This window comes from Apteryx mantelli, chromosome 14 (assembly GCF_036417845.1).
Source record: "Apteryx mantelli isolate bAptMan1 chromosome 14, bAptMan1.hap1, whole genome shotgun sequence".
NCBI lineage: Eukaryota > Metazoa > Chordata > Aves > Apterygiformes > Apterygidae > Apteryx > Apteryx mantelli.
In genome coordinates this window covers 10,453,648-10,476,312 of record NC_089991.1, presented here as the reverse complement: position 1 = coordinate 10,476,312, position 22,665 = coordinate 10,453,648, and the positions used below count along the sequence as shown (strand labels likewise).

Genomic DNA, 22,665 nt, shown 5'->3' with positions numbered 1-22,665 from the left:
CAGACCTACCCTCCGTCCCTCTCGCATACACCACCCTGCAAGGGTGACATTTTCAGAGTAGCCTCAGGAATTTTAGTTGTCTATTTCTCAGTAGCTTTGACACTTTCTCCCTAAATATTTTCTATAGGGCTTACTGAAAACCAAAAAAATCCCCAAAAACAAAAAAACCAAAAAAACAAGTCACTCAGCCAAACTAAATGCCCCAATTGTTAGGAAATGAAAACCCCACTGTTAAGGTTTTAACACCAACCTTAACTCTGCTCTCACGTTCCCACAAATTTTACACTGCTGTGTAGAAGCTGCCAAGCATATCTCATGCCCTCCTTGCTGTACAGATGAACTCCATCAGCTCCTCCTCACATCCGCCCTCCCCCTTCCCGCCTGCATTTAGTACAAAGAGTTTTCTAACAAGTCCCTTGCTCCACTGGGTGGGAAAAACAAAGATGTGTTTCCTTAGCTCAAGTTGACTAACTTAGGTTAAAATAGCATGAAAACAAAGTATCTTGGGTTAGCAGATGGAGATCCGTTCCGGAATTTCCATAGGGTCTGGCTGAAGCTGCAAACCTGAGTTGCCTTGTCTCTATTGCTATTTTAACCCCAGCTAGCAAGCCTGGGCCAACCCACCCACGTTTAGAGACAACCTTTATTTGCAGTATAAACATTTCCCATGTCACGATGGATAAAGGGCAAATCTGTAGGATTTCATATGGGAAAAGACAACTGCTTTTGCCAGCCACTGGCTCCTAATACCCACCTGTCTTCTATTAGTGTCCTAATGAGGAGTTAGGATATATCTTGGGGTCTAATGACTGACCTGGGAGAAGGAGCTGAAGGGAAGGTAGAGCCTGGCTTACATGTGTTGTCCCCTCAGCAGGGAGGCTCCTGTGTGCTAGGGAGAGAGGCTTCACTTCCATCTACATGGGGAGAAACCAGAAGGAAAAACCCCTTTCATGAGGGATTGAGGGGTCTCCTAGAGAGAGCATTTAAGCAACAGACTGGGAGGAAGAGGACCTCAGATCACAGAGGGGGTTGATGCAATGACTTGCTTCTCAAGCACAGAGTGAACAATCATGCTCTTAATTTAAATACAAGTGATGAGTTGTAAGAGTGGTGAAAATGGCAAATAAATTCTAGGAAATTGCATATAAAGAGGAATTGTTGTTATTAAATCATTTAGGGTGGATGTGTTTCAAGTCTAGCTCACAGTTGAAGCTGTTTTACAGCTATAGCTGTGGAGTTTTAACAAAACTGCAGAATTGCAACATATCTGCCAGGGATTTATTTTAAGGATTGTAGGATGGTTATATAAATGAACCTCTATAAATTCAACATGTTGTGATCCGAACTTTTCAGTGATTTCCATTGCAGTTATGTATGCAAGAACCAACAGCACGTGTGTATGTGTGTGCACATATGCAAACACATGAGACAGAGGGAAATTGTACAGGCACATGCATGCTCAATTCCCAACTCCACAGACAGGCTTTCTGTAGCCTGCACTTTCAGGACATTGATACAATTTCTTAACATTAGCATCATAGTATTTCTTTTCACTTCTCCCCAGAGATTTCTTGTTTCCTATGATCTGCCTCCTTTCTGTAGTAGAAAGAAAAGACTATACTGCACAACACACTCCTGGTACTTGACCTCACTCCAAGCACTGGGTGCTAATCCCACCACCCCTGTACTGCCTGTCACTCCCCTTGATGCATGCATGTGTGTGTATGTGTGTGTGTGTGAACATGCGCATCTGCTAGTGACAACTCTAAACTGGCTGCTTTCCCTGGTCCCCCCTGTACATGAACAGAATGGAAATCTAGTCCATAGCTGGCTCTGCAGCCCAGCTGCCAACATCAGCTCTCACTCCTTTTTCCCCAGAAACGATAGCTAGTATTTCTACTTTAAACACATCTCTACTTTTCACCTGTCAGTCTAGCTTTCCAAAGACCATAGCTCCCAGGTGCTCCCACTCTTCTCAGTATAGGAAGAAATTCCCCACTGGAATTCTGCCACTGATGCACCAGGAGAGACAGAAAAATTTTCAAAATTCATCTTTTATCTTTGCATACTTCTAACAGATGCCCGGAACATTTCAAAAACCCAGCCCAAGCAAGGGTGTTGAGCACTTCTGAAAATGCTGGTTCTAAACCAATGGACATCAAACTTACTCTCAAATAGTCTCCATGGTTTTTGAAATGCCTATTGACACAGATATGGCTGTTAACTTCCAGCTCCAGAGCTCTGGAGGGTAAAGCATGTGCTCACAGTCACCTGATGGCCTCAGCAATTCTCCTTGACTTCAGGGATAAGTAATGTTTCAATGGCATAATGGCCACAAACCCTAGCAGCAATTTTAGAAATGTATTTTAGACATGTATTTTGTTTTGCTTATTTAATGAATAAGTACAACTTTTTAATGAACAGAAAGTGATGATGCACTGGCAGGACAATGGGGACAACAGAGAAAAACATACTGAAAGCTCGGAGCACTGCTCTCCGTGCCACTGTCTCTCGTACATTTGCTCTCTCTGCCCGTGGTTCCACTGTGGAAGCCATATGGCTTCCAACTCTCATTTAAGTAGCCACTGAGAATTGTCTATAGTGGAATACTGCCAAAGCCCTTTCTGGTTTAATGACATGGGGAAGAGCGCTGTGCAGTGCTCACCAGCACAGAGACTCGCTGCGTCCTTGATAATGATTCTGGAGCCAGCAAGTGATGCTGGGAATTGAACCATCAGTGCCTCAAATGCAGAAGTCGACATGTGCCAACCCCTGCTGCACTCAGCCTCTGTGCATGGCATATTAATTAGTCTTGAACTTGAGGTCCAACCTTCAAGCTTGCCCATAAGGAACCATCCCCTGCCCCCAAAATAGGTCCTCTTCATCCTCTTTCTCTCTAGCCTTACACAGAGATGCTTCTTTCTCCCCTTAATTTGAACAGTCCTTTAAATAGTAATTTTTTTCTTTTTGTCCAGCAGATTTACACTGGTCAAGATCATACCCCTGCATGCGTAAAAACAATTTGCCTTTATTTAAAGACCTGAAAATGCATCTTGAAAATGTACTCAAAACAAATGCATTAAGGGTAAACAAGGGGACAGATCGCTCTCTACCAACCCTCTTTCTCATAACCTATCCATAAAAACCTGCTACATGTTGGATTCAGGATACGGCATTAAATGGAGCTTTGTTCTGCCTGTTTTTATGTTCTGTGACACTGGATAGCAGGAGTATGTGGTTATCAGTGCGGGAGCAGTCTCAGTCTAAACAGAAGAAGGGCAGGAAGAAGCTGCTCAGCCACATAGCTACATCCCCATTCCAGCATGAATGACCACTGCTGGGGAGCCCCTCAGTGACATGGGTGTCAGAAAGGGAGCCTGATACCTATGCAAATCTGTGATGCATTACATTCCCACTGCATAACCTGACCTGGAACTGCTCAGTGATATTTTACTTGCAGCTCCTCATTTAGAAACAGAAGACGTGGCCATCCACTCGTCAGCTGGAGCGTCGCATTCAGGGAAACCTTGCAGCTCTTCTTTTGGCCTTGCAAATGCCTGGTGCATAAAGAACGCTGCTGTATTATTCTCTAAGAAACAACTTCTCTCTGTGTACATCCCTGGCTGCAGTGGCACAATGCAGATGAAAAAGCCCCTACAGAAGGACATTCTCTTTCTTTGGAAAGGGTTGCACCTCTAGAGAGGAATCCGATAACCTATGAAAGCTGTGTTACAAACTCCTACTGCAAATCTGTCCAAAAGTCAGAGAAAGGGACAGCTTGTAGAGGATGAACAGAGCCAAAGTAAAATGTAACCCTCCAGGACAGCATGTTTCTCTGGAGGTAAGAGAGAAGGACAACACATCATCAACCCTGAAACCACAGCCTAAAGCCTTCCTAAGCAAAGATAACAGATATAACAAGCCTGTTAAAAATCACATACTGAATTTCATTTCTGTCAAGAAATAAAACAAAATAAGTTATGATGTTCATGAACTCTTCTCACCTTTGAAACATTTCAGAAACATTAACTAATCAATGTCCAGAATAATCCCCAGTGAATGCCCACTTACAGCTCTGAAAACTATGGAAGAAAGGTCATGAGATTTACCCCACTCATAAAGGTTATACTGGATGTGCACTGTTTTAGGGACCTGGCCTGAGGTGTCAGCTAAAGCCCAGTCTGCTTCATGTGTCAGTTCTGCAAATTCACATGGCCCAGTGCTCAGGCTACTAACACTTGCACTAAATAAATGCACCCTGCGCTCAGGACCCTTGCAAATACCATGTACCTTTGCACAAGTTGATGATGGTGTTCTTCAGTTGCACGCTCCTGGCCTACTTGTCTGCCCAATTCAATCACTAACAGCCATGATAATAGAGCACGAACAACACATGGTAGCAGCTGGTCACATATAGTGACTCCAGACCATGCACGCTATCGCTCAGTGTTCCTGGATCTGCTGCAAAGAGCAACACTCTTTCAAATTCATCTCCCCTTTCTCCAGCATGTCTCAAAACTCACTGCAAATTCTTGCCAGAGCCAAAGCCTGTGGAATTACAGTGCGGCAAAACAGTAAGAACAGACATGAGTGCAGACCCAGGCAGGGTGTTCACAATACCAGACAGAAGTACCCAGAAACCTCATGCACTACTCTGGTTCTTCGTAGCTTTTACCTGACAGAAATCAACAAAAATTTTCCCATTAATTTTGATGGGAATGAACACCAAATCACTTTATTATACATTGCTCTAATTATTTCAGAGATCCTGAAATAAAGCAGCATATTATTATTATTTTAAACCAACACATAGTGCTGCAGTAGTAGACATAAATTCACCGAAGACCTAGATGACTTGCTTTTATCAATGGTGAAGTTCTCAAATTATAATGGCAAGTACTACTGCGATACCAAAACAGAGAAACATCATTCTTCTACAAATAGGCTACTCAGGTTCCAAAATGCTGGCCAAAAATGTGTTCTTTGTGAAGTATTTCTGAATACTGAGAATGGTTTGCTTTTAAGAGAGGTAAAAGCAGTTGCGTCAGCTGTGACTCAGGAAGTCACTGAAGTCTCATAAAGTATACAATGAAAGTTGCTCTGCTGGGCTTCCTTGGTCAATGCCTGGGTTTCAGCTGATCGGAGTTGGGTACCAAACCCAGACTGTTACATTCACAAAGAGACTCGCATAGTCAGGTTAAAATTCAAAAGGATTTACTTTCAGACAAAAACATGCAGTAGCCAGCTTTGCCATATTTAATAAAACAATAAACTTTGTGCTGACCTTTGGCAAGCGTTCAGGGTCACCAGGGTGCCGGGGGATAACCTTCTGTAACCTTTGGAAACCATAGTCAATGGTGGGTTCGTTCAGAGCTGAAACAACAAACAACATCATGATGTGACAAACGCATAGCAAGCAGGCTCAGCTGCACTGTAACAATTGGCAAAGCACTGCGAGACCGGGGAAGGATCACAGCAAAATCTCCTTTAACTGAAGCTGACTGTGAAGCCGTGGTTCCAACACTGTTTGAGGTTAGTTCCGAGGCTTTGGTTCAAACAGCAACACAAACCTTCCCACTTGAGTGCCTATGACAGTGTTGCTGAAAAATTTGGTGACTTTGTATACATCTTCCAAATAGGAAGCAATTATTATCTCTGAGAGCTGTGATGAAATTCATTTGATAAATGCTTTGCACCCTGTGTTTCATGTTGTTTTTTTTCCTGTTTTCATGTTACGAGGAAGGTCCTTTGTGATTGGAAGACAAAAGAACTAACCATTAGGGAGTCTCTCTTGTTCCAGATTCTATTATACATTTAATATGCTCCATGTGCAATGATCACATATAATTTTGTTGTGAACTACACACATTTGTCTTGGCAGAGGCTTTATTCTTTATTCATCGAATGAAGTAAATGACATAGTTCCCATTGACTTCAGCAGCCCAGCTCAGGCCTCAAACAGCACTAAGCAAACTAATCCACAAGACTTAATAAATTTAAAAATAATTCATCTATGTTTTTAGTTTGTCTTTCTCCAGTCCTTGTCAAGGAAAATGGAGTAGAGAAATGAGGGAAGCAATCTTCTTGAAAATGCTGGTCTGCCTGCACTTAATTGAAGCTCCGATTGTGCCCTGCCTTTAAGCACATGCTTATCTGTAAGCACATACTTAAACCCACTTGCTTTCAGCAAAGCAAATTTGAGCATATTGTGTTTTTTATATGATTGCCTATAATTACAGGGGACTGCATTAAATGACCTTCTAGTTATATTTCCAGTCACATGATCACTTTAAAACTCACACATTAGCGAGACTTCAAAGTGTGCTTAAAACTTCCTAAGTGCCTTGGTGAACTGGAACAAGAGTCAGGAGTTCTCAAGCATCTTTAAACAACAGTGCATCTTGACTCTCCCATGCCAACAGAGACAATGAAATTTTTCACAACAATTTGCAATTTTTTTTTGAGTCAAGCTAAAATACTTTTTTTCAACATGAAACTTTCTATTTTTAGCCTTTTTGGTGCGAAGAAAATCTTTCTTTTTCATTTTTGTGTCATTTCAAAGCTTGCTTTAAATATATTTTATCTCAGCTTATTAACCAAAAATTGATTTCTTGCACAAGGTCTGCCTGTTAAATTTTGAAAACATCTTGCACCTTACATTATGATGGTTTTATTATGAACTTTATTATGGGGACTAAAATGATGCCATCTGATTCATGTAAACAGGTTTAGCATCAAGTTGTATCTTCCAGTCTCACTGTGTGTAAGCACTCTCATGTAGCCCAGTGTAGCTCATCCCACAGCAAGGTACACAGCTCTATCAGTCCAATCAAGCACAGCACCATTTGCCATACTTAAAACTTGGAAGTCCAGAAAACATTTTTCATACTCTTCTCCTAACATTAAAGATTGCTAGCCAGAGCCCGCATATTTTTATCATGAAAGTAATATCCTGTCCCTGACTTGTTTTCAACTAATTGATGTTCCATAAACAATCTATCACAAAACAGCCCAGTTTTTAGAGAAACCGTTGCATTTAAATGATTATTTTCAAACCGCAATCCTACAATGGACGGTGCTTCTGGCAACCAAAGGGTCAGATTTTTATGTCCTCATGGACCTTCGATACATCCTGATGCCATAAACAGGCCCAGCAATGCTAGCAAAAATCAAGGCAGAAGCAAGGTGGTATACGGGAATCCAGCTCTGCCCAGCAGCAGTGAAGAACCAATCTGCAGCTCACGCCGACTAGCTGGAGCTGCACACAGGCCAAGCACAAATCTCAACCTTTCTCTAATTTCTAAAGGGAATCTTCTGAGCATATCCTGAAATGACTGTTAGAGCATTATGATAACATCAAGCAAGAAATCTTCCAGGAGGTACTATTCCCTGAAGTTTTTGATTTCCCCAAAGATCCTGGGGTCCCTCCAGCCTCTTCAATTTTTTCATTTATTTCCTTTTATCAGAAATATCTGAATTTGACATTTTATTTATATTCAGGTCATCATATGGAAGGAATGAGAATACTGCCATTCCTCTGCTTGAGGCTTTCTTCTTTTTTAGATGACTGGACCTTTTTTTTTTAAGTTTTTCCTTCCACACTCTGGCCACACACTGTCCACTCTGCTCTGAAGCCTTTCAGAAAATATCACAGTACCTTCGTTTGTAAACCCCCAATTTCATCACCTTTGAGTTTCCTTACATGTCTTCCTACTGTGGATCCATCTAGTTTAGACTTTTTTCAAATATTGCAATAAATTAATTTAACGCTATTTATATTTATTATCAAAAAGAGCTGTACTCTGAGCAAATAAAAAACCCTACAGTTCTAATTTACATTTCTTTTGCAAATATGTTAGAAGATTTTAGCGTGGTACTGTCAATTGTGTTTCTTCTCTAATTCAGTCTAGTTTATGGCCATTTTCCCCTCACATCCTTTGGGAAAGTAGTTACTAAATTCTGCAATATTATAAATGGAGGCCAGTTCTGAAATCCCCCCAGAGATAGCAGTCATTTTCTCATATCTTCCCACACATCCAACACATTTGAAATCCACAGAGTATTTCCTGTGAGTATTTTCTGAACTAAATGACCAAAAAAAAAAAAAATGTTAATTTTATGGTCCAATCTTGCAAGGCATCAAGCATCCTCTGAGAGATACTGAAAACTTTCTGCTTCAAATAGCTTCAGCTTTACTTTAGTGGAGGGAAAAGGCTGCACATAGCAGTTTGCAGGATTGGGTCTGAAACAGTAGTTTCCAAATATCACTCATTAGTCTATAAACATACAAACCTTGCAATCTTAGGTAAAATGAACAAAGAAATCTTTAGCCGCCTGAACATCTAACCATAGACTGGACCACGTCAGCGCTCCAGTCCTCATTGCATTTATAATCCAAGTCAAATGCAATTTGTTGTATCTCAAAGAAAAAGCCCCATTTAAATATTTAACCCCAACCTCAGAGTCAAGGCCAAGCCAGTTCCTGTGTCCGTTGCTGGCCAAACGCCACAAAAAAAAAAGAGGTTCAGATTCTGATCTCGTCACACTGGGGAAAAGCCGGTGCGCAGTCCACTGCTCGGGGCAGGTAACATGGGAGATCAAGTCCTGGCTTCATGGAGGGGTTTGCCTCTGCCTCCGCGCCGTGCGAGGCTGGTATCTACGTCTCAAGTCCATTCCTGGTAACACATTTCCTAGTGCTCTAATTTAAAGATTTTTTTTTTCCATGATTGGAAAAAGAATCAATAAGAAATGCAAACTCTCTATTTGTGTTCTTGACATCCACACATTAAAAACAAGCTAACACATACTGTACTTAAAATGCATTCCCATTACCCTAAATTTTAAAAGTACTATTGAAAGTACTACTAACTTTAAAAAACTGTATTAAATTCAAATAGGTCCCAAGGCTAATGGAAGCAATTTGTATACCAACCCAAACTGACTGGCCCACTTTTCAAAATACAGGTATGATAATCTTGCGGTTTTAAAAGGACATTTAAATTGAAAGACTGTGAATTTAGTACATAATTATACCAATAGAACCCTTTAACTTGTCAACTTGTAAATCTAAAAGGCTATCAATCATTTCTAAAGAGGAAATAAACCTTAAAATTCTTTGATTGACAGTGCTTACTTTTTATGTGGAAAAAAAAGGAGTAAAGTGGCCAGAAATCCATTTACAAAAGTACATTGTTTTACATAGGTGAGTAAAAAGCCAATAATTACACCTCCAAAAGACATATAAATCAAAGTAAGTACTTTTCCCTCACTTACATATTTTAAGTTGCAGTAAACTTCAGGTAACTTTTATTAAAATACTTTTCCAAATGCAAAGCTTATTGAAGCCATTAATAGAGTAGCATTTTCATTTAAGCTAATATAATCATTTTTGCAAATACAAGATTTAAGCCATTTTTCTCCTTCCAAACAATAAACTTTCAGCCTGTCTCTTGTGTGAATTAACTAAAATTACACCCAGGTGTACAAAATCTGTCTATCTATACTAGTGTATGAGTTAAGGCACAATATTTATTATTCTTACCATTTTATGAATTACTTCTTAAACCCTTGAGGAAGAACTTTCTTTCAAATTAGACTCTAACAGAATAAGCCATGAAGCTCTTTATGCAGCAAGTCTAAAGCCATAACTCATAAAATCTAAGGCTTTTAATCAAGAAAATGCACAATGTCTATGGAAATAGGATGCGTACATTATATTCATCTTTTCAAAGTCCAACTTATTTTTCAACAGAAATATTGCTTATACCTCTGAGAAAAATGTTTTCACCATAACTATAATTTCAAATCGTGCACTGATAATTTTAATAACTACATGTAGATAATCCACCATCTTAAAAAGTCTCTTTCTCTTTTTTTTTTTTAACTAGTCAGTGGAGGGCTTTTTTTAATATTTCACATAATGAATTCCTACTGTGTCAATAAAGCTTTGGTCGTTAATTGAATGACTGTCTGATGTATCTGAGAGAGGAATTTGTTTCTCTGGCCATGCTGCCAACTTACAGCAGAATGATCGACACTTAATATCAGCAATTAAAAGGACCTGTTCAAATATCATATGGAATTCGTAGCTTGGGGTAGTGTAGGAGAACTCTTCACCGAGGAAAACTCATTCAGCGAATGCAGAGAGTAATTGAATTAGACACATTTTAACATTATTATTCAAAGAAAAATAAACACACACTACATAGAAGCATTATGGAAATATTTCAGAACGTAAAACATATCCAGTTAATTTGTTTCCCATGCATTCATGGTTTCATTTATTCCTTTTATTTTTCAGCCCTTGTTTCTTTTTCATTCCACTTGACCCAAAACCAATGAGAAAGCAGCACTTAGACCTATGAACTTCCCATTTACTTCTCCAGTGGATGCAGCCAGCAGCAAGGCTGCAAGGAGAGGGAAGGAGCTCTAGGGGCTCAAATAACAAAAGAAAAAAGATACCGCAAAAGACTGGAGGTTACAAACAAATTGGTCACAGGTCCAGGGGTCTGACAGTCCCTATCCCAGAAGAGAAATCTGGTCTTGATTGTTTTAAGTGAGACTCATAGGGAAAGCTGCATGTGGGAATTCATGTCCCACAGTGCTTATTCCTGTGGTACACCAAAGACCCATTGGTTTTCTTGGGAAGGCATAGTGGGTGAGAGCTTGTGGAAGGTAAAAAAGACTTACAAAAATATGCTATAATGGTGTCAGATCAGGTCCAGCAGGTTGTGGCTAAAACAACAGAATGGAAGAAGATGCTTTAAACTCTACTTTTGTCTTTATACAAATTCATTTTCTCTGAATTCTTCTCTGCAACAGAATTAGAGACCTAGCAAATTTTCAAGTCCTGATCTGTAATGTCAAAGAGATGCAGAGAGGGACCTAGGGGTTTTTTTCAGTGGCCTTCTTTTGAGGTTTTTTCATGGCTGATGAAAGAATTTCACCAAAACATAAATAGAAGCTGACTCTGTGTCCATAAGGAGAGCTCAGAAACACACACGAAGTTACGCGCCTCAACACCTCATACCCACAGAAGAGCATGAAGAATTCCATACAAAAATACTGCCGTACAGTCACAGCAATGAAGGTCAAGAACACAATTAAGGTGTCTCTCTGTGCCCAGTGACCAAACGAGGCACTTGCCAGAACATCTGAAGACTCAGAGAATTAATATTTTAAATGAAATCAAGGTCAGCTAGGAAGCAGCAGACTCTTCAATAGGAGTCTTGCAATCTTAATGGCTTCAGAGTAAGTTTATAGCTAAGGACTTCTTTTCTCTTTTACATTTGGCCTCTCTTCCAGCAACTCAGATGCCCACCTCTAGAATCAATTCTCTTCCTTTTTGATCTGTATTCATAGCTGTATATGAGATATACACACCTATCTCCACAGCGTTGAGAAACAGCAGGGTAGGGTGCAAGTGGCACCAAATGAGAGCAGTTATGTGAAAGGTTCTGGCTTCTGACTCCCCGCTTGCACCAAGCACAGAGTCTACTAGGCGATGCAAAGTGGGAGCCCCTGCCTCTTGTACAGGCAAGATACCACCAATGAGCTGCTCCAGGGCGTCTGCCTTCTCTGATAGCCTGTGGCTTCTGGCTCCAGGCTCTTGCGGATTTCTGCTAGAAGCCCCTGACTCTCACAGAGATAAAACCTTGACTCTGAGACATAGCTGCTCAGGACAGGACAGGACAGACCATAATAATAACAAGTTCTAGATGCCAAATTGTCATGTTATGGCCCTGCAGAATAGCAATACTAACAGCTGATGACATTACAAAGCAACATCTTGACATGGCGTGCTGTAAGCAAACCCTACCCAACAGCTCTTGTGCATAGTGGGCTCTTTATGCTTGCTCTACAAAGAACACAGCAAAAAACAACCACTTCAAAACCACATCATCAAATGAAAAAAAAGTCTGTTTTGCAAATCTCCCTGCAAAGACTATCCCTTTGCTAATTAAAGATCGTTAAATGAAAACATGCAAGTATTTGAGCTATTTGTTGTTGTTGTTGTTGAGAATTTGGCTTGCTTTTTATAAAGTTTCTTTTCCACTGACTTTCCCTGGAGTGTTTATTCCCACAAGCAATGGAAAACGGAAGTGGGTGGGACAGCAAGAGCCTGCACAGAAAGGTTGGAGCTAGAAAGGCCGTTCCAGTGCTAACTCAGAATTTCCTTGCTTTTATGGCCTCAGTGCTCCCTCACTTAAACATATTCTTGTGCACTTAATTTCCATTTTTTAAATCATAGTGTGACATGATGTAATTTTCTTAATTGGAAATTGGAAGAGATAGAGATAGTCAAAATGTAATTCTCGTATTTTATTGCAGTGTAACGTCCAAACAAACACCACGTGCACGTGCCAAGCAATAAGCAAAATGCAGAGCTGAGTCAAATGATAAATCTAACACCTGGATCTCTGAGCTTCCCTAGTGACTGCTCTTTACTTGAACTAAAAATGCAATAGGCCAGCATTCAAGGCAGCTCCACTGTGTTCATCAGAGTTATTACAAACAGCGTGATATTTTCTTCCTGATAACAATTTTTTTCCAGCAACTAAGAACCAGAGGAGACATTCCCTTCCCACCTAGCCCAGCCTCTGCAGCCAGTGGGGGTTCTGAAGATACAAGGAATGCATGTCTTGAGCCCAAATTTTTTTATGAAAGTTAAGGAATGAAATTACTGTATCTGTCTAGCAAGGATCATGTGTTGCTTTCTCAAAGTACATTAACTCTGAATGTTCACTCTTAGCAACCTGCAATCTGGCTTGGGGAAAAAAAAAAGTTGAACAATTTATGAGCTTCGCCATTTCTTCTTTTGCCTCTGACTGCGCTGATCTCTTGTCTAATGGGAAAGATTTGGCCTTAAGGGAGTCTGAAATAGAGTCCAGTTTCAAGCTTCTGAAATTTAAGGATACCAATTTCAGAACAGGCTGGTAGAACTCACTGGGGATATATATACAGAGGGCCAGAAGGAAATTAATGTGTGTTGGTTACTTTGCCTAGTCATCTGGGTTAATTGATGCACCTTTGGCAATCATGAAGAAAAAAGAAAAAACAGCATTTACATTTGAATATTCTCCTGTTTGCTGGGCACATTCTGGTAATGCACATGAATGTGCAGCAAAAAATTACTGAAAATGGACAGTTCTCAATGGACTACCCCTTTGTTTAAATAAATAAATACATGTGTACACATGCACACAAGCAAAAGAATGCAAAGCCAAGGTTTAAAAGAAGGGGTGCCTAAGGTTAGCCATAAAGTCTATATTTAGGTCTACTTAAAAACATTGAAAAAATAAAGACACTGTATTTATTTTTAAACTCTTGGCTCAGAAACAGATGCAGAGATGTACCAAGTAGACTGTAGGAAATGCTAAAATGTCACCTCATCTAACTTCTTTCATTTTCTATTACACTTATTTTCAACATTTTCCCTTTCATGGACTCCTCAAATTCTACATTGTAGATGGAGATGCCTTTAAAATTTTCACACAGAGAGAATTTTTTACAACATATATGAAGTTGTTTCTTTTTGCCACCCTTCACAGACTACTTCAAAGTATACAGCATTGAAACCCATTGTTGTAATATGTTGGTATGTAGAAATATTTTCTTTTTATTATTCCCTTTCTCTCTCTCTTTTAACCCTGTCATTTCTGATCTTCTGTGCAGATTATGAAAGAAAAAAAGGGGGAGGATGCATAAATGAAAAACAGTGTCTTGTCTGAATGCCAAAGCCATTCCTATTAGAAAGCATCTTAGCCTAAATTTGGCTGTTTCTCAAAATTGTACAATTCTGTTGTACAAGCGCACTAAGGTCAGAGCAAAAAGAAATCTTTAAGAGAGAAAATTAGAAAACCACCAGCTATCACCTCCAAAATCTGTGCAAATGAGATTCATGGAGAAGAACAGGTAGACCTGAATCATAAAAACAAAATGAATTGTTCCTTGCTGTAACGAACATTATAGGTGCGATGTTCTTGGAAGAGACTGACCTCCTGTGAGGCATCATTTAGGCCTTTAACCTTTCTCCATAACTAACATTAAATCCCTTGAGAAAACAGTAGTTTCCAAACATCTTCATTTCTAAACATTAGTTTTGATTTGTCAACATGAAACAGTGATAGGGCTACTCACTTGAAAGCAAAAGGACCATTTTGGCTGTATCCTGGATGATGCAGCAAATTGTTTAAAACACAAGCAGGTGGGTCTGCTGTTAGTTAGTTTCTAATATTTAAACAGAAATGTGTAATTCAAGCGTTCTCAGTAATCTTTGATCTTAGCAGCATTTCTATCACCTACTTCTATAATTGTTCGGATTTTTTCGCAAAAATTTTGACAATAACTGTTATCAAGAGTATAAAAAAAAATCATACCAGCCTGTCTGATAAACATGTTTCCCTGCCCTCACACCCCAGTGAGCACTGTGACACTATACTTTTATCATCTAGTGTGTGCTCAGAATGAGCTTAGAACAGCAATTGCCAGGAATAGGCAGGCGATAAACTGCATTGATTTAACACATCTTGTTTTCAATCATGCTCGGATTTTCTGAGCACGCATTTTTCCTGTACTCCAGCTTGTAGCTTTTATCTGACGAGCTGATCCCTTTTCACTGGAAAATGAAAAGGTCGCACAATAAGACACGGTTTACTGGAACTTGAGCACGCACCAGGGAAAGTATTTTAGATAAATACTGTCAGACATAGTGGAGCTGAATTTCAACAACACAATTGCTAAACAACAATACTTATTACTCTCTAGAACAAGCCTACAAGCAACTTATGGCTCACAGCAGGGGAGATCTCAGAGTTAGGCTCAATAGTTAAGGAAACCTTATTCAAGCCTGTTTAAAGATGCAGTATTGCTTTCGCCTTGCATGCACAGACTAGCCATACCTCAGGACCAGACTAAATGCCTCTTCAATTGCTTTTCAAGGTAATTTGAAAATGACAACAAACCTTATCAATGCCTTTTTTTTTTTTTGGTAGAAAAGTGATTGACTCTGTGCCTGACTTAATTTAATCAAATGGGGTACTGGGTGGTGGTCAAAGGAAAATTAACCATATGTGAAAGTAATTTCACTGAAACTAATTAATTAACCAAAGCAGGTTACTGAGGAGGTCAGTAAACAAATAAGGAGTAATATGGCACAACTCATCTACCAACAGCCAGGGCAGAGTGGGCTCATTACTGTAATTTTAATTTATTTTTTCCCTTCTTCTGAAGTGGCTGCAATGATCCTGACAAATACAGCACTGGAAGCAAAGTATCGTTAGTCATACCTGCCCGAAGGGGCAAAGAAAACTTCCAAATTATTCTTCACTGCACTGACTACACCCAAGAAAAGACCTCACCTAGTAAACAGGACACGTCATTTTCTTCACCCAAATAAGTGCACTAAAACCCACTTCCCCGGGAGGGCGCAGCCACGGGTCTGCAGGCTGAGCGGGGCCGTGGGCTCGCTACGTCTCCACCAATGCTGAGCCGCTCCGAAACTCCAGCCCAATCCCTTCATCATCCTCCACCGCTGAGTGTTTGCCCCCGCAACGGAGGGTGCAGCCCGATGGGTATTATTCTGCACGCGTCATGCCCCGCTAACAAATGTCACAAAAACGTCCCCAGGGAAAAGCAGCCCTTCTTGCCTTTTCTTTTTCCCCCCTCTTTTCCCAGGTACATGGTCATTGATTGCTTTTGCTTACACTTTGCCTGAAAGTGTTTATTAGTCATTTAGGCCCCGTATAGAGTGATCTTTAATTTATTTTGTCCAAAATCCTTAATTGGTGCAAACCAGAACTGTTGTTTTAATTTTTCTGGAACTACACTGATTTTTACTGGCGGCTTAGCTTATATTTTGGATATACATCAGATAGCAAAACCTCAGCCACTACTCAGATACATCCATCTTTCTTCCCAGATGTTCTGCTAACAATGTAAGTCTGACAGAGAGACTATGGTAAATATTATTTAAATTATGTTTTGAATTAAATTTTAAATAGGCAAATTACAAGCAAAGCAATAGACCTCCAGAAAAGTATAAAGTAAAATGCAACTTTGCCTGCATCGCCACTTTAAATTCAGCCCTGTGAGTCTGTCTGCAAAAGAACTCATACAAGCATTGATTTTGCCTTCTCACCTGGCAAGCTTTTTTGCTAGACAAGTAAGCTGCAAATCCGCACTGCATTTTAGGGTTATCGCATGCAACACAGGCAGAATGCTGATACGTCTCCTTCATTAAGTGCTCATAATCCCAGAAATGAAAGCAACTCATTTCTTCCCAGGGTGCCTGTTAACTGAGAAACTCATCTTAATTGAATGCACAGATCAGTTAACCATCTTCAGACTCACAAACCAGCAGTGCCCCATTTGCGCAGAAGCTCGGCTGGCAGGTCTCCTCCCCGCACCGGGCTCGGGAGGAATCGAGATTCGGCAAAGGACGGAGGCGCTGGGAAGCACTGCCGCAGGCTCGCGCTCCGGGCCAAACGAGTGCTCTGGGGCTGAGCGGGCTTCTGCGAACTTGGCAGCGCTAGATCACCTTGCAAGTCAATTATAGCCAAATCAACAAATACTGCAGCTCTGTCCCCAAATACTAGTTAAGTAGCCCCCAAACACGCCTACAGAGAGAGCACTAAGCTGGAATCCGGAGCCTCACAGGCACAAGGGAAAAGGAATAAAAATAACTGCCTATTTCACCCCCTTTGCATCTTGCCACTCTCCTGCCATCACAGTTTAGCATTTGGAGTAGGCCTGCAAACAAACTAGTGAAGAAAAGAGAATGGAAATTAAAATAGCCCAAGTGCAGCTATTTGCCTATAAAGCTGATGCTTCCAAAAACCCTGGGCGAGCCTGGGTGAGGGACCTAACTGAAACCCAGTGGCCAGCTATGAAGTGGTTCTGATGTTTCATTTACAGTGGGAATGGTACTGACCTCTGGTTCTTCGGTGGACACTGCTGAATTTGGGATATGCCACAAAACATCCCTGTTGGCCAAAGGCCCGCAAGAGGTGGTAACCGCGTCCATCCACCCCTCCACACTCAGCTGACACGGTTTGGAGATAGCTGAAATTTTTTTGCACTCAAGTGGGGCTCACCAAAATTAGCCATTTTCCTTTTACTAGAATTTAAAAAAATATTTTAGATGATACTACATTCATTTTTCCTAAAGCAGAAATATTATAACGTCCCCACTTCAAGGGAGAAATAGAATAAACAGATTAAAGAGTGCAAGATGATCAGATAATAAAGTAAAAGATATAAGATGCTATGGATAACTAGAAATGGTCACACAGGTGATGCAATCATGTATTTGTGCCTATGTCCTACTTCTCTATGTAACATTGGCAGCTTATAGGAATATTCACATCCAAACTCTGAAGTTATCAATAAAATACCATCAAAGTAACATGGTATTACCTGTTTTCTCTTGAGTAAAACAAATAACCTCCTTCCATCCAACTCAAAACAAAAAACATAACACATTATAATGGATTACATTATTCGGTGAAAACTACTTGTTTCTAGTGGACTTCATGAGAACTGTTGTCATTATAAAAAACTGCCACCAAAATATATGTGTATCATATTAATATGTCTCAAAGTCCAATACCAACACAAACAGTATCATCAGGTGATAAAAAACAAAGATGCTGAAAATATGACACGAAGAAGAGTATTAGAATGTTAAAATCTAATTTAGCAATTTGCAAATTGCTTGGTCTAAAAGGGGGAATTTAACATTAATCTTGCTGGAAGTGGCATACTTATCAGTAACTGATTTGTAGCTTTCCAGACAGTACACAGTACATATAAATATACTTATAGGTCCATCAGCAGTATGCAAGAATGCACTTAAACAGACAAACTCGCTAAGGCCCCGAGCGAGCAAAGTATTAAGCACCTGGCTGCCAGAGTTAATTAGTCTACGCAGAGCAACGCTCTGCTGCTGCCGCTGTTTCAAGCCAGGACTAGCCAGGGCATCTCCGCATGCTGCTGTCCCGTGGTGCACGTCTGCAAACCGAGCACAACTTTCTACTTCTTGCACCGTGATCCACATGCATATCAAGCCCATCACCCTGGTATCTGGACACCTGCTGTAAGAGCATCTCAGCTCACCAAGAGGACACAAGGCCAGAGGAGGGATTGCTGCACCATTTCCCGGCATGGCACACTTAAAACAGTTACTTGTCTTTTGGCCTCAAACACATTTAGCTACTGTGCAAACAGGCACGAAGGCTATTGGAAGCGGACCTCACGCAGAGAAGGACCTGCTCATACGTGTGCTGTTCCATGTTTTGGACTTCAGAACAAAAGCACTTGGGTTTTGCTCTGAAAAGACCATGCTGATGCCAGGCTGCCCTTGTGTATCACTGGGCTGGCAGCACGTACAATCACAGTGGCTGGTGACAGCAAGGTGGGCATGGACCATGCCTTAGGGTCCTCTCAGGAAAGGAGGTTTCCACCAGCGGAGTTTATTCACTTTGTTACTATTGATTTTTACATTCTCTGCAATCTCTTCCCTAACTGAGCAGAAGATACACATTTAGTGGCAAAGGTAATTACCCAAAATGAATCTAAGCTGTAGCTGACTGATTAAAAAATGGACACTGACAATGTACTGTGTCAAATTAAACACTAGTATGCTTGTGTAATTGATGGTCTCAAAAAATGTGAGAATTCTTCACCTGGACTTAACAAAGACCTAACAATATTCTCTTAACTGAAGCCCCACAAAAATGTTATGTGTATATGTGTGTGTATGTATGTGGTTCTGCAGCTGAAGACGTGTTATCTGCATCTCATAACAGACAATTTTTCATATACTGTATATGCCTGTGTACAGAGGCTCAGACAAGGGACAACCCTGCCTCTGACCTGGAGCAAGTGGTAGGTCACTGGTGCCTCGGAACAAATGTGTCCCAGCTCATGACAGCAAAATCTGGGAACGACAAAGCAATTATGTGCGTAAATAAGGGTCTTGCAAACTGGTAGACGCTTTCCCCAAACAGCAAAGCAAAATAGAATGTCACTTTTTTTCTTCTTCCAAACTCTGCTTGCTGCACAAAACAAAAGTGAATGAGCAAGAAAAACTGGGCAAAAAATTCCAGTAGGATTATCCTGCTCTATTCAAGACAACCCGGACGTGTCACTGCCCCTCACTCCCTTTCCTTCTGTAATCTGCCCACACCAGCAGTGCGACAGAGAACCGTTCAAAAACTGCTGTTTCACTAGTTTGTTATAACTATAAAATAAAATATGTACCGAAACACATGTGAAAAGGAAACCAAGCACATGTGAAAAGGAAACCAAACACATCATCTCCTGGGCCTCTAGACTAACACTACGAAAAAGATATTATTTTTCAACATTCAAATAGTCAGATATGAAATGATGGGAAAGGGAGAGATGGGACTAATCCAACTCTGTTTTAAAGCTTGTTACACTGTGAAATATCGTATAACTCTACAGGCAACATTCTTCTTACTTCAGCTAATCACGTATGAAGGCCACCGACCCACTGAAGTCTGGTGCAAGTATCAGATGGCAGAATTCAGTTTCCAGTACTCTTGAGAAAGTACTCAAGGTTAACTTTTATTACATTTAACTACTAAGCATGCAAGACATTATTTATGATGGGTTAGGATTTTCAATCCCACTGGATTAAAGGACACATTACACGATATGGTCAGAATTCTTTTAAAGCATCAAAACCTCCGTATTTCAACCAGATTGTGACTGTAGGGCCTCTCATTTCCAAGGTATTTCCCCAGCAATGAAGATGTAGACGTTATTTTTGATAGCAGGAGTGAAGTAACCCCCACCTGCCTTTTGTCAAGGTGTCTACACAGTGGTTTTTGTTTTAGTATCAAACATTATTTGATATCATACATTCCCTGTAATTTAAAGTAGTCTTGCATTATATCTCCATTTTAGAGATGGAGAACAAACAGCCAAGAAGACATAGAATTTAGGTACCTATGCCTGTTTAAAATCCCTGCAGGCACCTAAATGGACTTTTAGGACACTAAACATAATTAAAGTTCTGACTATAAGTAACAGCCAAAATCATACAAGACAGCTGAGACAAAAAAAGGACCCTCTTCAGCTGGAGAATAAGTTACTCTTTACCAATACTGCAGGTCTGCAGCTTCTGATAGGTGGTCACTGGTAACATCAGCAGATACAGAGATCCTCTTATTCAGATTTAAGCTAACAAAAAATTTGAACTATCACAAGGAAAAAAACTCAAAATTCTGCTGCTCTGTGCTGTGATGGGTAAGGGTAAAGCAGTCGCCTTGCTGGGCACAATTTTTCAGTGGCAAACTGCAAAAGAAAGGAGCTGTGTGAGTCAAAGCTTACCTCCCATTCCAAAGCAAAGAGGTAAATAAAGTTTTCTAACTTCATCTTAAAACAATAATGATTAAAGATCCACCCAACACTGTTCTATTACTTTCAAATAAGATTTATTCTCTGAGATTTTAAAAAGTATTTCCACCTTTAATTTATGGCTAGCCATTATCAGATCTTCTTGAGACATGCAACAGCCCAGGAAAATGACATTCAAAGATTGGCATGAATTTCATATTAAGATAATAGGTCCTACAATGGAAAGATCAGTATTTTTCAACTTGCAGTGTACAAACCTCCAGGACCCCAGAAGCCTTGCAAGTGTTTCTCAGTGGGCCAGGAAAGGGAACTAAGAGAGGTGCAAGTCTATTATCAGCAGGCTTAAATTCACTGAACAATTCATTGTTCAAGGGTTTGCATTTCTACCGGAAAATATTTAGGTGTCCGCAACCCCCCCAAAACATTGAAAAGACACTGCAATAGATGGTTTGTTGGCACAAGCTCTCCTCCAGCTGGAAGCTTTGCTACATACATTGAGGCACCAGCCTAGAAGACGGTGGATATTTTCTGCTGAATGAGGCCCTCGGAGAGGAAATATTTGATTTACTGCAGAGTTCTCATTTCCCTGAATTGCAAATAAAGTGTAATTTGATTAAATGTAAATGAATCCTACAATACTTTGGGTGGCTTGTCTGAAACAATTGATTGTAATGGGCATCCATCATTTGGCTTGATTTTAATTCAGAGACAAAAAAGGCAAAATGAGAAAACTAAAGCAAGCGCCACTAACATTCTAGAGCTGGAGTACTCGAGATTTCTGGCGCTGGACTGTCATTTCTATTGTTCTCGGAGAGTTAGTAATGCAGTGGAGGGGAAGTGCAACAGCTAAAGAAAAAGAATAATGTGAAACACATACATGGAAAATAGATCTAGAGGAAAATTAAGCTTTTTAACAATGAACTCAGTTAAATCAACTTAAAGAGCACAATTTGTTAAATTTATTGTAACACTGATATTCCAAAATGAATGAGTAAGGAAGATAAATATTGTTCTGTGTTTCTCAGTCAGAATAAAAGGTTTGTTTTTATAGATCACCCAATTCCTTTTTCATCAGGATAATTTCCAAGTACATAATACTGGTTTCAGCAGCTCTTGCGGTCTGAAATAATAAAAGAGAAGTGAAATTTTTGATAGTGACACAAGCTTGATAAACTTTTGGTGTCACTTTCTTTAAATGTGGAACTACTCTAACCACAGGGATAATTATAGATGACCAGATTGTAACTGCTTTATTGCTTCTTTTCCCTCATAAATTTTAATTTTGGAAAGTTAAGTGAAAAATGTGGTTTCAATTTCCTACAAATTGGACACAATTTGGTTTTAACAAGAAAATAGAAAGAGATGGTGAGTTCTTTGGAGTGAATTACAGAGAGGAGTTTGTTTCTTTGTCTTTCAGCATCATAAGAATAACAAGGTACCAAATGCAGAAAAGATGACTGTGAAGAAAAGGCAACTGTACAATGTACTAAGAAAAGCATCAAGTAATTCTTTATCTAAATATGCTCTAAGCAATTTAACAAGGTAATACAATTGCTCTAGCCTTTTTCCGTCTGTTTTACCAGACTAGAGCTCAAAAGAAATCAAGCTGAATACATGTGTTACAGGAAATCTTCTAATAAGAAAATGCTGTGTACATAACCATCTTGCTCTCTCAGAGCGTACCAGGGATTGTCAAAGTGCTATGAAAAGCAGCCCTATTCAGACCATATTAAAAAGGCTTAGATAAATACTTACATGGAACTAACAAAACAAAACAAAACAAAAGTCAAGGCCAACAGAAGACAGAGCCAATATTTATTTTGCCCAAGAGGTATGTGGGACTCAAATCAGTGTGTAGTTTTACCTACTGTACCCATACCTATAATTACAATGCACATATTAGGATCCTAAATCAAATTAAAGGCTATCCAACATTCCTTCAGCAACCATGGTCCAACAGAGATTTCAGAGGAAAGTGGAAAATGCCCTGAAGTAGGAAGCAGCGGCACCAAGCAAACGTAAGAGCAAATTCTGCCAGCACTGCCAGCACCGGGGTAGGCTCAGCTCCAGATGGACTGGGACACGACCCAAGTCCGGCAGGTCTATAGGTTGGCAAGATTGTGCAATGGGGTGGTGGAAACCAAAGTACAAGACGGGAAGTCCACTAAAAGTCTGTAGTCAGACAGCCAAGGCTACTTGTAAGGACTGTGGATATCACAGTTCGTACAATAATCCCATGAAATGTTGCAGAGTTTGAAAATTAGATCCCTGATTCAACAG

The 22,665-nt window shown here is 40.1% G+C and overlaps 1 protein-coding gene across 8 annotated transcripts in view; it reads right to left on the bottom strand.

Annotated features, from left to right (window-relative positions):
• Nucleotides 1-22,665, bottom strand: part of EBF1 (EBF transcription factor 1) — a 275,871-nt gene that overhangs the window by 26,794 nt on the left and 226,412 nt on the right. For all 8 annotated transcript variants that reach the window (XM_067304612.1, XM_067304615.1, XM_067304618.1 and 5 more), the window contains one exon: nucleotides 5,285-5,373. In XM_067304612.1, the coding sequence (XP_067160713.1) occupies nucleotides 5,285-5,373 (89 nt within the window). The remainder of the gene's footprint in view (nucleotides 1-5,284; nucleotides 5,374-22,665) is intronic.